The following is a 25,456-nucleotide window of genomic DNA, read 5'->3' as shown; positions in this document are numbered from 1 at the left end:
AAAAAAAAAAAAAAAAAAGGATCCTTTTGTCTTAAGTAGCCTTGGTTAAGTGAACCACATTGTAACCAGTACAATATGATGGGAGAACGTGCAACATAAAAACGAAATAAAAATGAAATAAAACAAAACTGTGCGCACCTTTGTCAGTTCTCGAAGCTCAGGCCACAGTGTTTAAACAGTATGATTAACCCAGAGTGTGAGGATGGCTGACTTAAGTGCACACACTTAGTGTCAGTGAGTGCGGTCATTAAAATAAGAGCGCAAGCTGCTGAGAAACTATTAAGCGTGACGGCACTTCAGCTCGCACTTCACCGCGACATGCGCTCTTCCTTCTCGCTCGCTCGCTCAGCAGAGTCGAAACTGGACTTGACTCGGTAGACCCCAATAAAAGGAGAAATCAGTCAGGCTTTAGTTATTCGAAAACAGCTTAGCAGGACACTCTACATCAAAGTAAACTTTTACGCTTTATACAGAGTTAAATGTAACATCAGTGAGTAGCTACTGGTGCACGTCAGACTCTCTACACTGCAATCAGCAACGGCGTATCAGTCTGTACACGCAACTCGCACCTTGTTTCACTACGCACTCGAGGACGAGAGCTTCGTCTTCTACAGGAGTAAAGCCAAACATTTAAGATTATTACTCGTCACATTGTACAAGGTGATCCTAATCAAATATATAACACACTGTGTGATAACGTGTGATCTCCATGTCAGATTATACAACAAGATAGCTCTAACGGTAGACCTGTGACTAAAGAAAATTCCTAGACTCTGCTTACATCATTAAGCAGCGTGATATGGGCTCACGCAGAAAACGGCCTCATATAAACCAAAACATCCTTTAACGCGAGCATGAGGTAATAAGGATGTTTTATCATGTTTTTAGGCAGTACTGCACTTTTAACTGTCCACGGAGTTTTGCCGTCCTCCCATTGATGGCTTTTAGATGAGTTTTTTTATTTCTTTCTATAAAGAAAATTTCTGACACCGCCATAACTTTGTCGTCAGCTGTCTTTTGTCACACTAAACCGCCCACCAGTGAGGACGTCACATTACGCGTCCTGCAAAACAGCCAATCTCAACTCACGACCAAATAATTCTAGAGTTAGTCCCCTCCGAAAGTATTGGAATAGCAGGGCACACCTGGGCAGCAAGAAAAACCTCAGTCACACGTTCCAATATTTTTGATCATAGCTGGGTTAAAATAAAAAAAAAAGGTGCCATCTTTTCAGTTGTTTAAACACACCTAGATGTAAATATGAGGAAATGAAAGCTGAAATTCTGTCTCATATTCGTCTTTTGATCTCAAACCCGAAATGACTTCAGCGTGCAGCGTAATCAATATAGAATTAGCCTTGCTGTTCCAATATTTTCAGAGGGGACTGCATGTGTGATTTTGCTCTCCAAGAGCAAAACCGGGATGAAAAACGTACAGTGTAAAAGCCGGTTTAAGACACACTGGTTGCCTAGGAGATTTGTGATGTGGTAGAGAATATGCCTGAGATTGTATTGCTGGTTTGTACACTGAGATTCCTAAAAAAATAAAATAATAAAATAAAAAATAAAAACCCAAAAGTTCTATGAAGACGGAGTGTCAATCCGTGGCTTTTTAGCTTCACCCACAGAAGAAGAGCAGAGTTCAGTCTCGGATTTGTCACTGACTTTGTTAAGCTCATTGACCGGTTCGGATCTACTGATCCCCCCCACAACCTCACGTTTACATGTTTTCTTTAGTCCCTCATCATCTTCCTCTTTTTTGACTCCTCCATCACTGTCCTTCTTTGGCGGTTTCCTCTTCACCCCACGTTCTTTCTTTTCTTCTATCTTCACCTCGATCTTGACTTCCTTTTTCCAGGCGCCGTAGGGCAGGATGTCCGCGTCGCCGCCCGAGACCTCGCACAGCGTTGGCCCCGCCCACTCTGGGATCTCCAGGCCCAAGAGCTTCATCAGCTGACCCATGACTTTATCCACGTAACCATGGATAAGCAGCTGGGCGTGCTTGTCCTGAAATAATGCAACAGTGTTACTCTCTAGACACTATTATTTTATTATATTAAGACAAGAACTAAGCTCTGTAAATTCACTTCTCCTGACTGTTTTCAGATACTACATACAGCTAGGAAAACGCTTCCTAACACTTCCTAAGTCTTATGGATTGGAGGTTCTAAAATATTTGGACATCTCCCACTCCTAGGAAGAGCAGAAATGCTGAATTTCCTCCACTAATCAACCTGGGGTGTGAATGAATTGCTCGGTTTTGTTGATCATGAACACTTCTGAGAGCCACATTCATAAAAACACATAACGTGACTAAAGCCCTGTAATATTTCTACACTTCAGATGAGATTACTCGCAAACAAATCCAATTTGGACTATTAGGCTGCAACGGAAAATTGTGGTGTGACGTAAAAAAAAAGCTTCTAAATAAAGAAAAAATTATTGAATCATATACAGAAACTACAATCTACACTCATAACGGGGTTAACCCTACTATAATGTGGGGAAAAAATGAGTTATACCCATTATGTTATGGGTCAAAATGACTTCCACAGTTTAAACACACACAAAAAACAGCAACGAACAGCTTAAAACAGTAAACGTTTATGATTATGGCTTGTCCGAGACATAACATGTCTGACCCATGACATAATCGGAGGATTAAGGACTGAATAGTTTCAGCGTGAGGCGCTCAAGGGAAAAGGAGGGGAAGAAGCACAGATCATTCACAACTACAGCTTTAGAGCTGCTCAATCTATTTAGGCTGACTATTTATGGACGTAGCCAACTCACAGATCGGCGTTCTGGAGTTAATAGAGGCAGGCAACTCTAGAAGTATTGGCACCCTTTGAGAGTATGGGCAAAAATTCACTCAACCAATTAAACCTATCTACCTTTTATCTAAAAGAAAATCATTCACATAAGAATATCTTCTTAAAAAAAAAAAAAAAAGTTTTTACCAGCACTGTCAGCATGGACAGTCCTTCAAACTCAGCTACATCACTCCGGTTCATAATACCCTTTTTATTTATTTTTTTAAATAGTATATACTACAGGGTGTCCCAAAAGTCTCCATCCGTAGGGGAAATGAACACTTTTTTAGCAAAAGATCTTCCAATTTTTTTCATATTTAGTTTATATTATATATACACATTTTTGTTTTCTTTAAGAATGCTTTTGACAAAAGAAGAACACATTGAAATCATTCTCATGGCTGGATCGGGAAGCTGTTGCGAGGTTGTGAAGGACTTTGAAACATGACGAGCACATCACACACACACACACACACACACGACACTGCTGCCAAACTTATAAACAAAAAGACTGGAAGTGACCAAGAAGTGGACGTTCACGAGCATCCACTGATGAGGGCATGACTGACGTCGTGCTGGTGTACATAGTCCCCTTGGTATGGAGACGTTTGGGACACCCTGTAGTAGCCGAACTTAAACCACCGCAACCCTGACCAGGACGTTACTAAGGATGAACGAATGAACCTTGTAAATGTATCACACAGTGAATCACACTGATGAACAAGCTTCATATCTGACCACTTGCTCACACCCCCAGTTTCACATCTAACCACTAGAAAGTAAACAGTGGCATGAAAGTAAAAACTTGAGTCCTGTGGGATCCAATGCACATCTCTAGTCTCAAACAGGTTGGTATTTTAAAAATTCAATTACATCCCTAATATAAATAAATAAATAAATACACCCAGGGCCATTACATAAAGCTGCTGTTACTCTCTGTACGGAAAGGATTCACTAAGTACCTAACATAACAATGCCAATAATTTTGAAATCAGCTCTAGGGTCATGTCTGAAAAGAATTACACAGCATCTTTGTGTATTTAATCTCAAAATCTGACTTGGGAGGTGCCGATATATTCTGGAGTTGCCTGTAAATATACAGTAATATTAGAATGATCGAGAAAGATGACTGAGGAACGTGTGAAGATCTGAAGACACTGGGAAATAAAGAGAATACTCACCGGCTTGGCTTTGAATTACCCATCTAATATGAGTGTGTGTGTGTGTGTGTGTGTGTGTGCGCATGGTAACTCACATGTTTGGTTGGCTGCAGGTTCACTATCACCACTTTGCCTCCGGTACGTTTGGTCAGAAGAGGCAGGTCACCACTGGGCTTAATTTGTAGAGATGTACCCAAGGTAAGAGCCAGGTCAGCTCGTCTGCGCATACACACATACACATGCACGCACACAGAAAGAAATCATTCTGTTGCATGAAAATTGAAATGTATTGGCTGAACTTCTTGCGGAATGAAACATGAGAGAAGAGCTGCAGTTTGAGCTGCTTGAGTGTAAAGATCTTGAGCGCGCACACACACACACACCTGAGCTTGAATAAAATGTAGTTTCTTTTGGGTCAAGAGATATTTTTCTAAATGACCCTCACGTATGGTTATGGCACACTCATTCATATAGAGTTGTCTGTCAGAACACACACACACACACACACACACACACACACACAGAGAGTCCGCACACTTCAAATAGAGGTCAGGAGTTATGTAATGTAAGTTGTTTCAACTTGCAATAGCCACCTTTGCTCTGTGCATCTCGATTGGCCGTACTGCAATTCTAAAAGTGTGACTGTTCTGACGAGCAAGAATATCAATCATTTTTCAGCCAGACGCTCGATTCTGTGTGCCCAAAGCACCTTTTTCTTATTTTTTGACCCGACATATTTTCCAGTCGTATTTGAATTTCCATCTTCACTATAAGGTTTCCAAACCATAACAACCTGGAGGCCGCCTCTCCCGAAGTACAAGCGTGTGGCTGTACTACAGACGTCTCTGCTGCATGCAGGAGCCCGTTTGCTTCGTATTATTATTTGGTAGTATTTACATATAGGATGCCTGAGAAATAAAAGGACAACGTTTTATCCTGTGCACGTGTAGAATATAACGATTAGAAAACAATCCACAAGAGAAGCTTTTTCTCTCTTTACATTGCCTATATCTGTTGATTTAACAGTTACGGGTTTATGGGATAAAGTGTCTCACACATGGTCTCAATACCAAAGTTGTTATAACCAGGCTGAATAGGGAGCGTCACTGTATTATTTTCAGGTCTCTCCAGAGATGTTCAACGAAGTCAATTGCAACAAACATGCCCGTGTTTTCTAGGCCGTGGACCGTATTCAGAGTGGGCGACTTAAGATCAAGACCTTACGTCAACATTTACGCAGGAAAAGTTACTCGTATTCAGAATCACGTACGTGGTTACTTAATCCGAGATTTTTTTTTAAAGCGCACCTATTATGATTTTTAACATATCACCTTTCATGTAGTTTGTTTATAGAGCTGTTTGTGAATGTAAAAAAAATCTGGGGACACAAAGGTAACGCTGCAATTTAAATTACGAGCACATGAAAGTGTTTTTTGACCTGGGATGCATATAAATCTATTGTATGAGAACTTTAAGACAAAATTAGGCACGTTTCAAATCCATAACAGGTGCGCTTTAATAAGCTTGAGAACAATCGGGGGATTGATGATGCAGATCTGCTCATTATTATCAAATGCAATACAGTGTAACATTAAAACAATACACTAACACAATGATATAGTAGTGAGAAGATGAAAAGCACTGAAATAAAAATCGAAGAAGAGTCTATTATTCTGTACATAGTTAATTTAACAATATGGCTTCCGCATTATTAATCAGCAGCTTATAAAATCGCACTTGATCCAGCACACCCTATTATTTTTTGCAATTTACTCTTATTCAAAAAAAACAAAAAAACAAAACATGCCTATGGCTTGAATGGTAAACTGACCCAGCATTCATTTGCTACACTTACAGCTCACTTTAAGAAAGTCATTTTATTACTTTTTTCTTAATTTTTCATCATTTATCAAACCCTGAATGACTGTCCAAGCCGTTACGTCTGTGGTGCGCGGTGTGTTTGCAGTCACCTTTCTGTTAGATGAACCTCCGTACCAGCCAAGGTTCGGAGCACTCCTGAACATGCTTTCTGCAGAAATGTCTCGTTTACTGGAGTTTTTCGTACTTTTACTAAGGTGTGGCATCTGTCAATAAATCTCTTTCACTAAAGCCCTTCCCATGTTTGCTCAGTTTGGCTAAGAAGATTCCCTGTGGCTCGGCATTTCTTCCATTTACGAATGGAAGTCATTGCTTTCTTTGGGATCTTCAAACAAATGTTTCTGTGCCCTTCTGTACCTTGACTAGGGTTGTCAAAAGTATCGGTACTTCGGTACCAAGTCGGTACTAATAAGAAAAAAAGTTGACGGTACCAGATTTTCATAAGTACCGGTAGTACCGGGTCAACCTGGTACTGACGTGTTGCCTGACAGGTGGTCAGTCAAGAACTTTTAATGGGTGCACCGTGCACCAACAAGACAGATTGGAGCCGAAGCAGCAGCAGCAGCTACGCCGGTTGCCTATACTATATATTACTATATAGTAGGCGAAATACATGTATTTCTCTCGGATGCTCGTTTTCCGCTTTCGGTGCCGTTACCGCTAAGTGTGTAAAAGCAGCGCCTCTAATATTTATGTGCGGATAGCTTAACCGTGCTTTCAGGAAGACCGGCTGCTTAACCGCAGTATTTATTCAAGCAGGTGAGTTTAAAATGATGGAAGCGGTTGCATTATGAATGTTGTAGCGTAGTTTAACTGGAGTGTATTATTACAAGAAAACGTTCTCGTTTTTGCTTACCTAATGTTAGCATCCACGCGTTTAACGCTAATACGGTCAGGAGTCCTTATTAACCATTTAATGCTTTAACTTTTATTGGGGTAAAATAAATGGGAGGACATGATAAGGTTCACTAATTTTACACATCAGAGGCTTTTTGAGCGATATAGCTGAAATTTATGTGTTAGAAAATAATAGCTGTGTGGCTAGCACTGTTTATGTCTTTAATATCAGTGAGTCAGAAAAACATTTCTGCTCTTGTCTGGAGAACTCTAGTAGCTTTAATAATGATATACTTTACAGTATACAGAATGGCATTTTAAAAAAATACGTTATATATTGATATTTAACTTTATTAATAAAATAGTGTGTTGTTCAATTAGCATGTTTTTGTGTTTTGCGTACTGTGGAATTTTACTGGTATTGGTACCAACTACTGAAATATTTGGCACCGTGAGAACTCTAAACTTGACACAATTCTGTCTCAGAGGTCTACAATGCTTTCTGCATGTTTATGAGAAAAATATCATTTCCGATCATTGGGTCGGGAACCTATGGCTCGATGGCGGGAATAAATAAATAAAAGCAATTACGACTCACGAAAGCTAGGGTGTAGATTCAATTCCAGCTTGACATATTTTGAAATATTACATAATTAATAATCGATGCCAGTTTGTCATGAAGACACCAACCAACCGTGATGTAGAACAACAAGCTCAAATTTCATTGGACACCGTGGAGCAGAGCGGTAATTTCCGGGTCTAATTCATAAATCGGTTGAAAACATAGCCAGTCTGTTTTCAGTTTTCTAACAAGGGTGAAATGGCTAGAAAAAAAAAAGAAACAGATGAGTATCGTTCCTTCCAGTCCGAACGGACAGACGGATTCGCATATTTGGAAGTCGCATTAACGGTAAGTACTCTTCAGTTTACTCTTACTTACATACTGCATCTTGCATTGATTCACCATTTGATGAATATATCATAGTTGGTTAAATGAAGTCCAAGTGCCACCTGATTAAAATGTGAAAGCCTGGCCATGACCAGTGTCCAATGAGACGGACTTGTCTCTTTTACGTACCTGCTGGCCTCATCTGCACGGTTCAGATCCCGGTCAGGAAGTGAGTCCTCCCAGTCCAGAATAGTGCTGATCAGCTTCCCTCTGCCAAAGTGCAAAGACAAAGATCAGATGCACTGAACCACACACACACACAAATGAATAACAGACAGGTGTGAACCTACTCACCTGCAGGCTCGGAGCCCTCTGGATCGAGTACCTTCGCAGTAGCGCCCTGTGGGTTTCAGTCCCATGACCCCAATTACCTTTTCGCGCACATACTGCCTGCAAAATCCCAAATCCCACAATGCAATGTCCTGGTCAATACCTGAATGCTCAAAGTGCATAGCAAATCAGCCAATTAAACATGGACATTTAAAAGAAAAGAACACCTAAAAAGGATGTTCCAGTAAAAGACTGATTACTCTAATAACGTATACTGAGCAGCGAGGTATTATTGCTTCCACCACATTGGGGAAAAAAACTAACAAAACTTTATTTTCTGCACAAATGTAAAGACCACATGTATGCCCTGAAAATGCAGCAAACATGGAAGTAAACACCTCCAAGGTTTTTTTTCGAATTATATATGTGCCAAGCTTGTTTATATCACGGCGTGGTTGAATGCTGGAATGTGATTGATCAGGAGGTGTTTACGCTTAAAATGACAGGCTGAGAGAGAGAGAGAGAGACAGACACAGGTAAGGAAATGACTGCTTATTGCAGCTATAACATAGATGAGAACAGGAACTGACTTGTCTCTCGGATGTCACACAACATTGAATCTAACTATAAGATGTTGACTTGTGTTGTTTGTTAATCAACAACAATAACAACAGTAATCATTGGCAAATCCCTGTGGTATAAGTGCAATAACACACTCCAGTTAAATGAAAATAACGCACACCCCCTCCAAGGGCATTATTTTCCTATCACAGCACGATCTGGCACATGTTATTCCTTAGATAATAAACCTGTTTGACAGCTGCAAGGCCCACTGGCTTTAACAGACTTATTTACTGATTAGGGGAAATAAGGGATATTATGTGATGCTGAACACACTTATCTACACACTTATATACAGTCAGGTCATAATTTTGCCTGTGTACTCCACCACAGTGGATTTGAAATTAAGCAATCATATCGAGAGTTTCCATGAACAGCTTCTGAGACGGTGAAAATGGAGGGACTCTGTAAACAATGGCTGTAATTCCTAAACAGTTAATGCAATATTTTGTTAAACCCCTCGAATTAAAGCTGAATGTCTACACTTCAATCACATCTTGATTACGCCATTTCAAATCCACTGTGGTGGTGTACAGGGCCAAAATTACAAATACTGTGTTACTGTCCAAATACTTACGGACCGGACTGTATATACATCATATACGCCTGCTAGACCTGATGGAATCTTCTCTGGAACATGGTGGCATTTACAGTGTCCTCCACTAATACTGGCACTCTTGGTAAATATGAGCAAAGAAGGCTGTGAAAAATTTTCTTGAAAAACTTTTGTCAAAAAACTTTTGATTTTTTGTAAAAAAAAAAAAAAAAACTTCACAAAAATACTCTACTCTCATGGATATCAAACAATTGCAAACAAAACACAGGTTTATAAAAAAAATAAAAATAAAAACTTGTGTGCAACATTATCGGCACCCCTATGAATTCATATGAGAAAAATATATATTTGAAGTATATTCCCATTGATATTTTATATTTTGTTTTTAGAACAACTGGGTGACTAGAAACAGGACATTGTTCGACCATGACTTCCTGTTTCAAAGGGGTATAAATATGAGGTAACACATAGGCCAAATTCCCTTCATTCATAACAATGGGTAAGACCAATAAGAGTAAGACCAAGGAATATAGCTGTGATGTGTGGCAAAAGGTTGTTGAGCTTCACAAAATGGGAAGAGACTATAAGAAAATAGCACAAGCACTGAAAATGCCCATTTCCACCATCAGGGCAATAATTAAGACGTTCCAGCCAACTGGAAAGTTATGAATCAACCTGGGATTGGACGCGTGTTTATAATGTCTCAACGCACTGTGATGAGGATGGTTCGAGTGGCCAAAAAATCTCCAAGGATCACAGCTGGAGAATTGCAGAAGTCTTGGGTTAGAAAGTCTCCAAAACTTAGTTATCTACATCTAAACTAAGTCATCTCCATCACCACAAAAAATGTTTGAAAGGGTTTCAAGAAAAAAACCTCCACTCTCATCCAAAAACAAACTCAAGCGTCTTCAGTTTGCCAGACACTACTGGAACTTCAAATGGGATCGGGTTCTGTGGTCAGATGAAACCTAAATATAGCTTTTTGGCAATAAACACCAGAAGTGGTTTTGGTGCACACAGAGAGGTAGCCATATGGAAAAGAACCTCATGCCCACGGTTAAATAAGGAGGTGGCTCTTTAATGTTTTGGGGCTGTTTTTCTGCCAGAGGACCTGGACATTTTGTTAGGATACATGGCATCATGGACTCTATCAAATATCAACAAATATTAAATGAAAACCTGACTGCCTTCTGCCTGAAAGCTTAAAATGGGCCGTGGTTGGATCTTCCAGCAGGACAATGATCCAAAACATACATCAAAATCAACACAAAAAAAAAAAACCTGACCACAAAATCAAGGTCCTGCCATGGCCATCCCAGTCCCCTGACCTGAAGCCCATAGAAAACCTGTGGGGTGAACTGAAGAGGAGAGTCCACCAGCGTGGATCTGGAGAGATTCTGTATGGAGGAATGGTCTCAGATCCCTTCCCATGTATTCTCTAACCACATCCGGCATTATAGGAGAAGACTCAGAGCTGTTATCTTGCCAAAGGGAAGTATCAGAAAGTATTGACTAAAAGGGAACCAATAATTGTTGCACGCCTATATTTAACAAAGTTTTTTTTTTTTGTGGATAAACCTGTGTTGTGTTTGCAACTGTTTGATATCCATGAGAGTAGAGTATTTTTGTGAATTTTTTGAACAAAAGATCAAAAGGTTAAACAATAAAGACCATTTTTCACAGTCTTCTTTGCTCATATTTACCAAGGGTGCCAAAATTAGTGGAGAACACCGTATACTCTTTTTGCAATAAAAGTGTAAAGAGTATATATTTTAAGCACAATTTTGCTGTTTTATGAGGTAAACGCATCTATTATAGTGCATACAAAAGCATACTGAGCTGAGGTCACACCGATGAAGAGCTGATTAGTGATTCAAAGAACAGTATACAAAATTAAAAAATTGTTTACAAAGCTCATCTCTCTGCATGAATGTTTGTGGCTGTAATCTGCTAGCTCTGTAACCCTGGTGGAGGTGGGAGAGAGTAATGCCAAGGAGATGAAGGATGTCAAGCTGCCAAGGGAATGAAGGTGTAAACAAGGAGCGGTCACACCGCTGGCTGTGTGACCCTGAGCAAGGCTCTCCAAACGGCCTTCAGGGGAACCGTGTCTTAAACAACAACTTCTGTCCGAGTGCTGATAAGACAGGTTGTGTTCTAATGACAGGCAGAATGCGGCAGGGGGATTTGAGGACCAACGTATATAAACTTTCTGTTTACACTAATGTTATTAAAATAAAGTAAATTTTTTGGGGGAAAAAAACAGTGAAATTCAGGGGCTTCTGTGGAAAACGTAGAACTGCCGATGCAAGATATAATTTCCAATGCTTACTGCAGATTACATAAAGCAAGGAATAGGTATCACAATTATTTTATTATTTTTCCACTAAGAATGGAGATTCTAAAAATTCTGAATACACAAATTTGGTAAAGAACAATACTTTTTGTTCTTTAAATAAATGTTTTTTTTCCCCCACAATATTTATTTATTTTGCCATTATACCAGCTCCCATTACTGTAGGAGATCATGGTAGCTATAGTCCACATTTTAGTGGCTGTTTGGGTGTACATTCTTCTTCCCATGACTGCATGCACAAGGATCAGTGAAGCGAACGTCTCAAACATACAAATTAGCTTAAAGTGAATGTCCACCAGTGAACACTAGAAATATTAATGGTTGGTTAAATAATTGGTCACGGCAATGTTTCTGGTCTGCTCCCAATAGAAATTGATATATAGACCTGCCACGATGATTACGTTATCGACCTCAATCATTTTTTGCGGACCTCGATATCGCACGTTGTGTTTACATGCGTGTTTGTTCACATAATAATGAAGGTCACCATCATTTTAGCCGTCCGCACCGCTTCTGTCCTCTCGTCTGCTCTAGGGCTGTCGAATTAAAAATCGGACTCCAAATACTCGTCGAATTTAAGATAAAAATAAATGCACATTCGAAGGCAGAACCTATGCATTCGAAATATAGATGTGTCTCAAACACTTGCACCGATTTGAATGAAAACGTACTGTTGAAAAAAAAAATGACACGCACGATATTAACAATGCGCCGACAATGTTTTCTGAGGAGGAAAAATCTAGTAAGAATCGTTCTAGCGTTTCAAATAATCCAGTCGTAGTCAGTAATGTCGGGGATCGAGCCGCTTAAGCTGCGTGAATGTGAATGAACTGAAGCGCTTTACTAGCGGGGTTAATTAACTCATCCATCAAACGCATCCTATACACATATGGAGATTAATCAGACAAACTGTATACACACCATAAAACTAATATAACGACTTGCGTCTGCACAAAATGACGCCAGCGCACAAGTGAAGTTGAACTTAAGTAAGGCACGAAGCAGGAATGGTAAGTCATGTTGTGAATGCGCTCTTTCCGGAAGAGCTCGTTAAAACACGGATGATGTGATAAATGACTAACGCATAAAGAATTCACGTTATTGTATTCCAATGTGTGAATATTCTTAAGAATGAGAAGTTCATTGCTATTATATTAGCATTAAATCAGTGGCATAAAATGACAAAAATATCGTTTATCGCAATATATATCGTCCAACAAACATTGGGTAGCTGTGGTTCAGGTGGTAGAGCGGCTTGTCCACTAATCGTAGGGTTGGCGGTTCAATTCCCGGCCCACATGACTCCACATGCCGAAGTGTCCTTGGGCAAGACACTTAACCCCGAGTTGCTCCCGATGGCAAGTTAGCGCCTTGCATGGCAGCTCTGCTACCATTGGTGTGTGTGTGAATGGGTGAATGAGACACAGTGTAAAATGATTTGGATAAAAGTACTATATAAGTGCAGACCATTTACCAAAAGTTAGTTATCGTGACAGGCCTATTCACACACCACTTGATAAATGGAGCCTTTTTCCAATGCACCATTTAAATAAAGCATAATTCAACATTTAAAAATACTAGAATTGTGGTCTACAGTGTGATTCCACTGACTCTTTCCCCCAACTGTTGTTAACTAATTAAAAAAAAATATATAGAATTTTAAGCTTTTAAAATGCCAATTCTAGCAATTTCCATTGAAGGTCAGCTTCCAGGAGAAAAAACAGAAGTAAGTGGAAGGTGTAAAACAGCAAGACAGAGAGGTACAGCAGAAAAAAAGCACAGCAGGCCAGTTAGAGATACACGCAGGGTTTAGGTGCTGGCAGAAGATGAACAAACAGCAGGAGAGAGGAGTACGGTGAGAAAACAGGAAAGAGAAGCGCAGCAGGAGAAACACCTCGAGAGGAAAATACAAAATACAGACACCGATGAAGAGACAAGAGAGGCGGAAGACGGGTACGCACTTGCCGCACTTCTCACATTCCTCGATGAACATGTTCCCGTGAAGCTCGGACAATCGGTCCCTGGAAAAAAAGCAGAAGACAGAATACTGATGAGTGACATGCAGTGAGAGAGAGAGAGAAGGGAAAAAAACTGTTAAAAAGATAAGAAATACGGTTCATGCAGCTTCAAAAAATAAATAAATTAATAAATAAAAAATACCAAGCATCCGACAGCTTCTATTCATCTCATCCTCATCACAAACACATTTCAGCACGATCGCGTGTTCACTCGAACGGCTGAACTTTTATTCGGGCCCCAGAGGATGTTTGATTTCGAGATGATTTAAACCTGCCGAGTTATAATCAAGAGAGTTAACGGCGACCGCGGTGGAGAAACGCAGGGCCCGAAGCAGCGCTGATCACAAGCTCGTGCGCAGGAATGGAAAACGCAGCGCTGTGATCTGAGTGATGAGAGCTGTCGAAACACATCAAATCCAAATCCATCAAACTCCGATTTGCGTTTCTGTACGAGTCGAGCGGGAAAGGTGAAAAAGTAAGGACAGGAAACAAACACACACGCTCAATTGTTGTTCTTGGTCCTTACTGTGAAAGACTGTATGTATCAAATCACAGCTTCAGATTTGATTGTTCAAGATTTATTATGTATTTGTAACACTTTATTTTCTTACACTTTTTTCAGCCAGGTTGGCGCCTTTTTTTTTTTTTTTTTTTTTTTTTTTTTTAAAATGGTCAGCAAGTAATAATAAAACACTTTAAGACACACTGTTATAAGACAATAATCAACACTGTGGTGGTGTGTTGAGACCCAGCAGGAAGTGGAGTTATGGCTCTCACCCCAAAGTTGACCATTTTCCAATAACAGCATGTCCTGAAGTGTATTATTTGTCTTATAACACAGAGACTGGCCAATATTTTATTTATTATAAAACGACGCATCATACGTTTTGTACATTTGTTGTGGAACATCCGCAAAACAAGTTGTTACAGCACCTACAAAGCACGTATAAAAGCCTCTCCTTCCAACTGCTAAAGTGCTTACAGTCCTTACAGAAAGCTTTACTTTAACATCCATTAGACTGCGTCGGCTTTTTATAAAATCTGCTTATTAATAGCCTTAGATTATGTGCAGCGTTCACCATACAAGTCCCCGTGTAAGCTGTTACTATAGAAACGGTAACATAACATAACATAGGCCGAGCACATTAAAATAACTTGGTTTGTGATTTGTGTTGGAGCCGGAACTACTGTCAGAGCTGCCTTTATAGAAAATTACTGAAAAAAACATTAGGGGTCGAGCGATAGTGGAATTTACCGAAACTGATAGCTAAGCCGGGCGGTACCTGCTGATAACCGATCAATCAAGCGAACGTTTTTAAAATTTATACTGAATGAAAATAAAACACTCAGTAAAATATTGCTGAACTTTATTATAAAAATAAACTGTACTGACTGTACCATGAAAATATGTGTGTGTGTGTATATATATATATATATATATATATATATATATATATATATATATATATATATATATATATATATATATTAATACGTTAGTTTATATAGTAGATTATAATTTTTTTGGATTGTTGCGGAAAACTACTTGAACTGGCGAAATTGCAACTGCACTAAATCTTTCATAGTGATGTTTGTGGGTAAATGAGACTTTTTAGCTGTACTCATGTTTGACGCACATGAATCAAAGTGGGCTTTTGCGGATATGTGCGTTGTGATGACGTCACATGGCGCGTCTTGGCCCAAATCTGTGGAAATTTTGAAAAATACTGCAGCGTTTCCTTGATTGTGCGTTCATTTTCTGCAATCGCAAATTTCCTGGAGGGACTTTATTAATGTCATTATCGAAGTAAATAAAAAGATATACGTCCAAACTGAACCAAAAAGTAACACTCCAAATAACAAAAAATATAGAGTTCCAAAATGAAGCAAAAATCATTTCAAATAACACAACAAAATTTGTCAGTGATCGTTTTTATTTCACCTCTAGAGGCCGCTCTCGTACAGACCCTTTTCGTCCGCTGCTGCAACGGATGCGACCGGGAAAATCTACGGTGTGGATTTTTGTAGATTAATCAGCAACACTGATCTATCGGTTGACCTCTAGACAACATCATCTGACCAATCAGATTTGAGAACTCGACAGCGCTGTGGAATGTATAAGGGATTTTTGTTGTTGTTTACCTGGGGAAACCCGAGCGCAGGTGAAGGCCGTCCACGTTTTGGCTGATGAGGTATTTGAGGTATCCGGCCCTCTGCAACTGCAGCAGCGCCATGTGAGTCAGACTCGGTTTAGCTTCTTCAAACGTAGTGTCAAACCGAGGACTCTCTCCTCTTTCCTCCATCGTCCAGACGCCTTTCGGGCCTCTGCAGGAACACACACACACACACTTTTCTAGGCCAGCGTTTATCAAACTAGGACATTTTTCCCCCTCAGCACAAATGAAGAACATGCTAGAGTAATTCTGGAATCAATTTAGATTTAATTTGATAATCTATCTAGAATTTTCATATTGTATGATTGCATCATGCATGGCTTATCTCATATGTGTTTAATTGTCTCTCTCTCTCTCTGCATCTCTCCACATTTATCTATGGTTCACTTGCAACTCTTTTTTTTTCCCCTTCCCATCATGGTGAGCTGTTAAGCACGAAACACAACCAACGGCGATGCACGCCCCAAAACTTTCATCTTTAGTGAAAATACAGAGGACTTTGAGTCTGAACATTATGACGATAAAACAACAGAAACGGAAGAGAATGTTGTGTGGCTGAGTGTTAAATGGTGAACCCTGTGTGCATGTAGGGAACTAGGGCAGGCTGTACATGTTTTCATCACGTCATACTCTAAATGAGACTCGCTTATAAAATGCTGGCTTTTAGGTTAGAGGAGAGTTAGAAATGCAAGATCGCAAAATAGCAAAGAACACGTTACGGTTTGTAAATAAATCAAAATGAATCTGAAACTTTCAATTATCCCACAAATGAATTGAAATCCCATAAAGTAGCTCTTCTAATATGTTGTCGCTTCTATAGTAACAGGGACATGTATAGCGGATGATGTGCATGATCTAAGACTACTACTACTACTACTACTACTAATAATAATAATAATAATACAGTACTTAACAAAGGAAACCGTTTATAAATCATCAATATGGTGATGTTTTCTATTAGGAGGCATTTTATATAATATTTATGGAAGGAGTCTCCAGTGTCAGTGCTTTGGGAAACAACTGCATTTATAATGTAAGTGATAACAGGAGCTAACCTGCCTCGTGGACGTTCTATAACTTGAAATGTAAGTATAAACGGTTCAAAAGCATGACATGTCTTCCTGTCTAGTGGTACAACAGGAATAAAGCACTGCTGTTATTGGGAAATAATCAGTAATGCCATTTCACTTGGTTTGGACTGGCAGTTACTGTGAACCGAGCCGCTCTAAAAACACAGATGAGCCGCATACACACATACGCATACGGTCACACGGTGTTACCATTTGAAAAAGCTACGAGCCAAAATAAAACCGAACTCTTCTTTACGGTGTCGGTTCGGCCGCAGTTGAAGACCTTTGAAACGTGAATTTAAGACATTTTAATGCTAATTAAGGCCTTATTTTTACATTAAGGATTTTAAGACATTTTAAGAATCCATGGAAAAAACAAAAAAACAACAACAACAAAAAAAAAAACAGATTCAGGTCATACATTCTCCAGCAAAGTGGAAGGCAGTGGCAAGACCTTGTCCTTAATGACAAATTTGGCAGCTAGAACCGAGGCGTGTTTTTAGAGACGCTGCTCCTTTTCATGCGTCCCCTCTTGATCTCGCTCCCAGACGGCCTTTCTGATGTGAGCTTCTGAGAGTAACGGTAGGAACCAGAAGAAGCCGAGCGACTACAGCGAGGAGAAAAATGATGGGGAGAAATGAAGAGATAGAAAGTACAGAGGGGAAGGGTTTAAAAAAAAGACAGAAGGAAGAGACAGCAATAAAGGCTGAGAATGAGAGCGAGACGGCATTCTGATGTGATTAGAGTACATGCAGTGCACAGCGCTCTTTAACACCACTGCTGCTTTCTTTCTTCTCTTTAGCAAAATGTAACAAACAACTAACATGCAACTAAATGTCCCTCTGTGGTGCCATTTCTGGAGCAGAGAGTAGAGGGGGGAACTAACAGAAATGATATTAATTATACTATAATACTAATGTTAGACAAGGTGAAATGTGGAACAGCCTGGGATAACCCATGGTCGAATTTTAACACAGGAGGCAATGGATATTTTGAGACAGGATGGATGAAAGCAGGCTTATAAGACGATTCCATTTGCCACGGCATCTGGTCTTTGTCATGGTTCGCATGTTGCTAGCAGCAATACTTTGGTTGTTTGTTTTTGCGCCAAACCATTTTCTTTTCACCTCACACATATTGCGCTGGATGGACGACACCAAATTCACCTCAGTAATTCCTCTCCATATTTTGGCCTTTTCAGGTGCTGAATACACTGCGAAGTATAATTTTTTATTCTCGTAGATGTGAGTCAAAAGTACTTTTTTTTTAAGAGAAAGTCGGGGTTTTTTTTGCCCATTTGGTAGCTACGGTATTTTGCGCTTTCCGCTCTATGAACTTGTCTCCCATGTCCTCATTCCTCTGTAAGCTTACCCAAGGTTTCACACAGCTATAAACAGTCGTTCCCTCACCAGCCTCTCTTCTTCTCTCTCGAAGTTAATAAAATAAAAAAAAGCCCCCCCCCCCAAAAAAAAATCGCAGTATGTCATATTACCAAGAAACCAGAAAGCGCAAAAACCCCCACCGTCCTGAAGACTTTCCTGTCAGCAAACTTAAAGTAACGACTTTACCTCTGATTGGAAAAACGTGCTGACACTAAAGACTCCTTCTAAAGATGCTCAATAAACATCTCCGCACAGAACGGACAATTTTTGTTAAGCAGTTATCATGGAGCGTCCGTACAATTCCCTGTAAAGGCTACATTTATTACTATATTAGAACGAGTGGGTTAATTTAAACCTCGCAGCCAATCAACACTTTCTGATTAATCAGAATCGAGCATTCAAGAGTGCTGTGGTCTGCACTTATATAGCGCTTTTTAAACCTTAGCGGTTAAACCACACCAATGGTGGCAGAGCTGCCATGCAAGGCACTTTCTTGCCTTTGGGAGCAACTTGGGGGTTCAGTGTCTTGCCCAAGGACACTTCAGAATGTGGAGTCATGTAGGCCAGGAATCGAACCGCCAACCCTACGATTAGTGGACAACCCTAAGCCCTGAGTCTACCACCTGAGCCACAGCCACCCCAAATAAATAAATGCCCAACAAAACCCCACTTCAGGATCAAGCACAGAGAAAAAGACTTAGTTGAGCTCAACATGAGCTCTCAAACATTGATTTGATTTATTCATTTTTGGGGGGGCTTCTGAATGCAAAGTTTATGAAAACTGCTGGAACTATCAGCAAAAATCCACACATTCCGGCTGAGAAGGGTCCGTGACGTTATACGGTACGAGAGTAGCCTCCAGAGGTGAAATAAAAAACGATCACTGACAAACTTTGTTGTGTTATTTGAAGTGTTTTTTGACTCATTTTGCATGTCTCTATCTTTGTTTGTTATTTGGAGCGTTACTTTTTGGCTCAGTTTGGATATATATTAACGGACGCACGGTGGCTTAGTGGTTAGCACGTTCACCTCACACCTCCAGGGTCGGGGGTTCGAGTCCCACCGTGGCCCTGTGTGTGCGGAGTTTGCATGTCCTCCCCGTACTGCAGGGGTTTCCTCCCCCAGTCCAAAGACATGCATGGTAGGTGGATTGGCATGTCCAAAGTGTCCGTAGTTTGTGAATGTGAGTGTGTGCCCTGCGATGGATTGGCACCCTGTCCAGGGTGTACCCTGCCTCGTGCCATTCTCCCTGGGATAGGCTCCAGGTTCCCCGTGACCCTGAAGAGGATAAGCGTTATAGAAGATGGATGGATGGATGGATACATATTAATATTTATATATTTTATTTCATTTCAAAAAAGTACTACACATTTTCATGGTACAGTCTGTACTATTTACTTTTGTAATAAGGTTCAGCAACATTTGACTTTGAGTGGTTTGTATTCATCCAGTATCAGTTTTTAAAAACGACCGGTTGATTAATCGGTTATTGGCAGGTACCGCCCGGCTTAGTTACTGGTATTGGGTCGACCTGTAGCATAAAACATCCCTTACTACAAATAATCATCTCGGTAAAGCGTTACACATGAAGATAAGGTTATACTGACTGCTTTACACTTATTTCATTTAGTCTTGCTGGCTGCTGAGGACACAAACGTATGCGATGTTTGTGACCTACTTTCACCCGGCTTTAAGCTCTATACCGCTTCAGACATTCAGAAAATTACATGTCATTATTGTTTCCTCTAAGGACACTGGAGTTTGGAGCCTAAAGTGGTTTGAAGAGATGTTTGTGTCGAGGGTTTGCCTGGGGGGTCGCTTCTCTGAATATCTAATTCAGTGTATATATAATTCTAGGTTAACTGCGTGTGTGTGTGTGTGTGTGTGTGTGTGTGTGTATGTTTGCTGTAGAATCTTTTCTGTGTCTGTATTTCTGCACAGCTCTGTGGGTTTATTTTCTCTTTGCCTTAGGATCCTGTGTGTATATTTGGTAGGAGCATACGTGTGTGTAGCACAGCCTGCCATCCCTTTGTTACCTAAGGCTGCCTCCACTTGACAGATACTTGCTCCTATGAAGCACTAACGGCTAGAACACTAGATGTAAAATAAGCAGCTTCTCTCACCGCCTAATGACACACACTTCCTGTCCTTGGTTCCTTCCGTCCACTTGACTTAGTGGTACACGTTTTTCGATTAAAGTGACCATAGAATGTATAATAGCTAGCTTTATTTGCACATTATGAGTGCGTTAAATGTAACGATGTGGACAAAAGGAAGAGTGTCCTATTGCATGTCTATTCTGTAACATCAAATTAAATGTTTTCTGAATATATTATTATTATTTATTAAGGAATCGTTGTATTTCCTTGCTACACATTTGCAGCTGTATCCCCACCACAAAGGATGTAAAATCAAAACAAACCAAAAGTCCATTTGTAATGAGTTATAACGGCACTATCCGGTGTCACTCATTAGTAAAGCTGCATCGTGACAATGACTATGGTTAAAAATCTGTTTCACTCTGATTCACAAAGCTCTCTAAACTGTTCACTGGCGTTCAACTCAAAACCTGTTTAATCACCTTTTAATGCTCCCACCGTTCTTCAGACCTTTACGTCAAATACGGCTTTCTTTTAAACAGAGAGATACTTTCTCTAGAACATCTCACTGTGAGCTGTGAAAGTCGTGTTTAGGTGGCGTGAGAGACAGTACGAAGGCTCTCTATCCCCCTCTAGTGAGTTCTCATAGGTATCGTTCTCTGTGCATCTTTTTTCTCCCCTATTTATGCTGTTTTACAGTACGCCTGTTTCATTGCTAATGGTGGAATTAGACAGATATTCATCCGAATAGATTATTTCTGGCACTGTAAAAATAAATACTTTAACAGATGCCTCGTTCCAAAAAAAAACTGTTAGACATTAAACTTCTCCAAAATCTTATACAGCTAAGAGAATACAGTGTTCTGTCTTCCAGGGGTGTGACGATATACCAGTATGATGGTATAACCTTAAATATCTTTTGCATTATTTTTCCAAGACACAAGAAAGCATCCGTCCGTCCATTTTCCGTACCGTTTATCCTACACAGGGTCGCAGGGAGCCTGAAGCCTCTCTCAGGGAACTCTGGGCACAAGGCGGGGGACAGCCTGGACAGGGTGCCAAACCATTGCAGGGCACAATCGTACACACACATTCACACACTATAAATAATTTGGAAATGCCAATCAATCTACAACGCATGTCTTTGGACTGGAGGAGGAACCATCTATTGACTAAAAAATAAAAAAAAACAGGACAAATTATATTTCTATACTGTTTTATTAACCTACTAGAGACGACAGGGATCCTCCCAAGTCCTTTTTATAAAATATTTTTTAACCTCAATACCTTTACACAGAATTAATTCAATGTGATCACACCGTCTCCATCAACGCCTCACAGTTTCCTCCGGGGACATTAGAACGAATCGAGGCGACAATCAAATCGATTAGGATTGATTATAAATCAAGAAAGGGACAGACAACTGGTGTGTAACAATAATTCATATTTTAAACTGATGTGGCTAGCATGGTGAGTTGCCCATGACTCCGATACTTAAAGTAGTCCTTCTCTATGCCATTATCGTTCATGAATTAGAAATAAGACCAGAGTCTGAAAATAAATAAAGAAACGAATAGGTCGAAAACAGATTGGGGATTACAAACATTCGTATCGTATCATATCGTCGCAGGTCCAGTGGTACTGTCAAACATCATCAAATCATCAATCATCAAAATCATTGACTTCATATCGTTTGGAAGCTTCTTATTTTCATGTGGTACTATTTTATGTTATAGTACTTTATTAGCCAGTTAATAATAGGTAATAAGAGACCTGGATAAATGGGATGAAATGGACTATTTAAAAAATAAATATATATACAAATTAGGCTTAAAAGTGGTTAAACATTAAACAGATGCTTAACCATGGCATTTCTACATTACTTTCACATATCAATACACAATAAATAAAACAAGGTGGGTGCCACTAATGAAGATCTAAGTCAGAATAAGTTGAGAAACGTGCTGTTCTCATTAGCTTATACGTTTCCTTCCAAGTTGTGAATTTAACTCATGAGAAATTGGAAGTGTCGCATGAAACATTTGCGAATAGGTCACTGTTTCCATCCCATGTGTTCAAGAGAACAAAACCGTCACTTCCAGGGAAACTGGTGCGTCTCACTCCACGCCCTTTTTACTTTTCTGAGCCAATTATCCAATCACGTGATTTGTTCAGGCAGTCACATGAATTTTTCAGTTTATGCGCATTTCTCCTTAGTGAATGAAAAAAAAAAAAGATCCGTCTCAACTGAACACAAGTTTGTTTGTTTTCTTATACGTATTTTGGAGATTTTATTCGTGCACGGTGTTTCCATTTCCATCCAGCGGTTTTTTTATGCGACATCCCAAAATTTGCATAAAAATACGTGGATGAAAAAAATAGCTAATTTTTCAGCCTACCGTGAAACCTCCCATCACTCCTTGGCTTCTAAAACTGTACAGCTACAAGGCTTGATTTTCAGTATTAGGTACACGAGCGTGTTTGTGTCGGCTAGATCAGCGCACCGATGTGTTTGGATAGCGTGAGAACTTTAGTTTAAGGTTAGAACGGATCAAAATATGATATGATACTGCTTAAGATCGTGTTTTTTTTTACGTTTTTAATTTAGTTCAAAGATTGATTGGCGAAGATTGAAGAAGCTGTTACCTAAAGTCCGGTATGCCTACGGAGGTGCTGATCCCTGCGCCCGAGTGCACCACCATGTACTGCGAGTCTCTGATCAACTGCGCCAAAGTCCCCACTTTAGCTCGCAACTCGTCCGGATCATCAAACACCTGCAGCGTTAAAAACAAAGCAACTGTATGTGACTGATGTTCATACCTTGAGCCTGTATAGACTCTAATGTCTATCTAAATATGGCTAGGTGACATTTTTTAAACACTTATTTCCATAGTTTTAGCACGTAAACGTAAAAAACTTTAATGTTTTGCATCTCGTAATAAACCTGTTCTTCTCTTAGTGATTTCTGCTACATGAATGCACATGGCAGAGTTTTCCTGCTTTGCTCAACAGGTGAAAAGAGATCTTTCTTCACGATAGGACAGACGGCAGCAATAATGCCACAACCTTCTGGTAGCTCTGATGTAATGTACAGGAACAACTGCATGGCCATTTGTGCAATTACGTACTGTATGGTAAATTGAATATGGAAGGACTCTTTATTTATTTATTTATTTAAAAAGGATATTATATGGCCAAAAGTTTGCGGGCGCCTGAACATCCCATTCCAGCTGTAGTCCCGCTTTGCTGTTATAATACCCTCCACTCTTCTGGGTAGGCTTTCCACTAGATTTTGGTGAGTGGCTGTGGGGATTTGTGCTCATTCAACCACACGTGAGATCAGGAACTGACGTTGAACGAGGAGGTCTGGCGTACATTCGGCGTTCCAGTTCATCCCAAAGGTGTTCAGCAGGGTTGAGGACAAGGGCTCTGTGTAGACCACTCGAGTTCATCCTTGGCAGACCATGTCTTCATGGAGCCCGCTTTGTGCAGAGGGGCATTGTCATGCTGGAACGTGTTTGGGCCTCTTCGTTCCAGTGCAGGGAAATCTTAAAGCTACAGCATACACACAGAAAGACATTCTATACAACCGTGTGCTTCCAACTTTGTAGAACAGCACATGGGTGTGACGGTCAGCTGTCCACATACATTTGGCCATACAGTATAGCCTTATGTAGTCTTTCTCTCATCAACCTTGTTTTTTTAATTCACGCTTTCGATTCAGGAAATCCCACAGTCCTAAAGTCCTATGGCGAAAATCGTAAACTGGGAGCATGACCTCAGACTAAGACGCTGACACTAGAGACTTCTTCCAAAAATGCTAACTAAAACGCCGCTTCATAGAAAGCTTCACCAGATCAACAATTACAAACACTGAATACGTTTACATGGACAGCAATAATCTAATTATTGACCTTACTCTGAATAAGACAATATTGTGATTAAGGTGCTTACATGAGTCGCTTTTAGAATACTCCTTTCATGTTCCTGTTTTACATGTTATAGAACATAGATCGATTAACAGCACACGTCATTACGTCACCGTGCCACGCTGTCCGACGTCCCTCCAGAATTTCACGTATCGACATACAGTTCATCTTTGTTATAGTACTTTATACAATTTTGGGTGTTTTTATTTTCAATTTTTACGAACGCTTCAAGTGCGGTTAATTATTTGTCATGCTGTACGCGCAAATAGATGACTGCTTGAAGCCGTGGGCTGCGTCCCAAACCGCGTACTTACCTACTCTATAGTAGCCGAGATACCTGTATTTCGATTTGTGTTTAGAGTATGACTTTAATCGGATTAAGGTAATTAAAAATTGCTGTTTACATGGTAATTTCTTAATCAGAGTATTGTCTAAAATCTGGTTAATATTGGATTATTGTTGTCCGTGTAAACGTACTGAGTGAAAATCTGTTGATATAAATCGTTCGCCATACTAGACCCCGTGAACTATCTGTTACTATAGAAACGAGCGCATTGATATAAACAGTGCTGTCGGGACTACTGGCAGAAGGAATGAATCAACAGCTTCTGACCAATCAGATTCGAGAATTCAACAGCGCTGTGTAAAGCAATATTATCTTTAGATATTAAAGGTTTGTTATCATTTATTCAAACAGCTCTAGTATTGTGGACGTGCTTATGAAAGAAGTCAATAACCTACCGGATTTAATTCGGTTATTTGCTACTGTGCTTGATAAATATCTATTTTCCTGTACGGTTAGCTAGCTAACTCTCCAGTTACCTGCCGAATCATTTAGAACAACAAAACTCTATCTATCTATCTATCTATCTATCTGTATTTGAAGTGCAATAGACGGAGTATAACGTTATAATACTAGTTCCAACAAGCTCAATTTGTCAATGGTCAAATAAATGACGGCCCAATCCCAAATCGTCTCTGTATACCCTACGTCAAGTGCACTACAGTACGCATGAAATAAAGATGTTTTGCAGCATATCTAGTGCACTACATACTCCCGTAGTAAACTGTTTGAAGTTCAGCCAATACTCGCTAGCTAAAATGCTAACAAGGTACCTCTGGAAGTCCACAGATGCCTTTATCCGCGTAGGGAGATAGTCCAGCGGCATAGTTGACAGACATGGCAAAGCGTAGTTAAATCTCGAGTTTTTATATCTTAGTTAAAACATGCACAATCACGAATTAATTGCTCTTATTTTAAGTAAACAGTTGCGAGTTTTTTCATGCTCCAGCTAGGGTTGTATTGGTCCTCCTCTTACGTCATAAGGAGTTTGCGTACTGATGTGCA

The 25,456-nt window shown here is 39.9% G+C and overlaps 1 protein-coding gene across 3 annotated transcripts; it reads right to left on the bottom strand.

Moving 5' to 3' along the window:
• On the bottom strand, positions 1-25,456 carry sirt6 (sirtuin 6). 3 transcript variants are annotated; one of them, XM_053651463.1, is made up of 9 exons: positions 25,225-25,455; positions 23,124-23,734; positions 22,826-22,953; positions 15,597-15,779; positions 13,398-13,457; positions 7,931-8,026; positions 7,766-7,846; positions 4,068-4,191; positions 1-2,006 (listed from the first exon to the last, which is right to left on the bottom strand). In XM_053651463.1, the coding sequence occupies exons 3-9, from the start codon at positions 22,879-22,881 to the stop codon at positions 1,581-1,583; spliced, it is 1,026 nt and encodes a 341-aa protein (XP_053507438.1). In that variant the 5' UTR covers positions 22,882-22,953; positions 23,124-23,734; positions 25,225-25,455; the 3' UTR covers positions 1-1,580. The 3 variants fall into 3 exon arrangements, with proteins under 3 accessions (XP_053507438.1, XP_053507437.1, XP_053507436.1); XM_053651462.1 differs by lacking the exon at positions 25,225-25,455 and adding an exon at positions 23,828-25,198; XM_053651461.1 differs by lacking the exon at positions 23,124-23,734 and having other exon boundaries at positions 25,225-25,456.

The sequence above is a fragment of the Ictalurus furcatus genome, chromosome 20, assembly GCF_023375685.1.
Source record: "Ictalurus furcatus strain D&B chromosome 20, Billie_1.0, whole genome shotgun sequence".
NCBI classification, from domain to species: Eukaryota; Metazoa; Chordata; class Actinopteri; order Siluriformes; family Ictaluridae; genus Ictalurus; species Ictalurus furcatus.
Note: the sequence above shows the minus strand (reverse complement) of the source record. Positions and strands in the feature narration are given on the sequence as shown.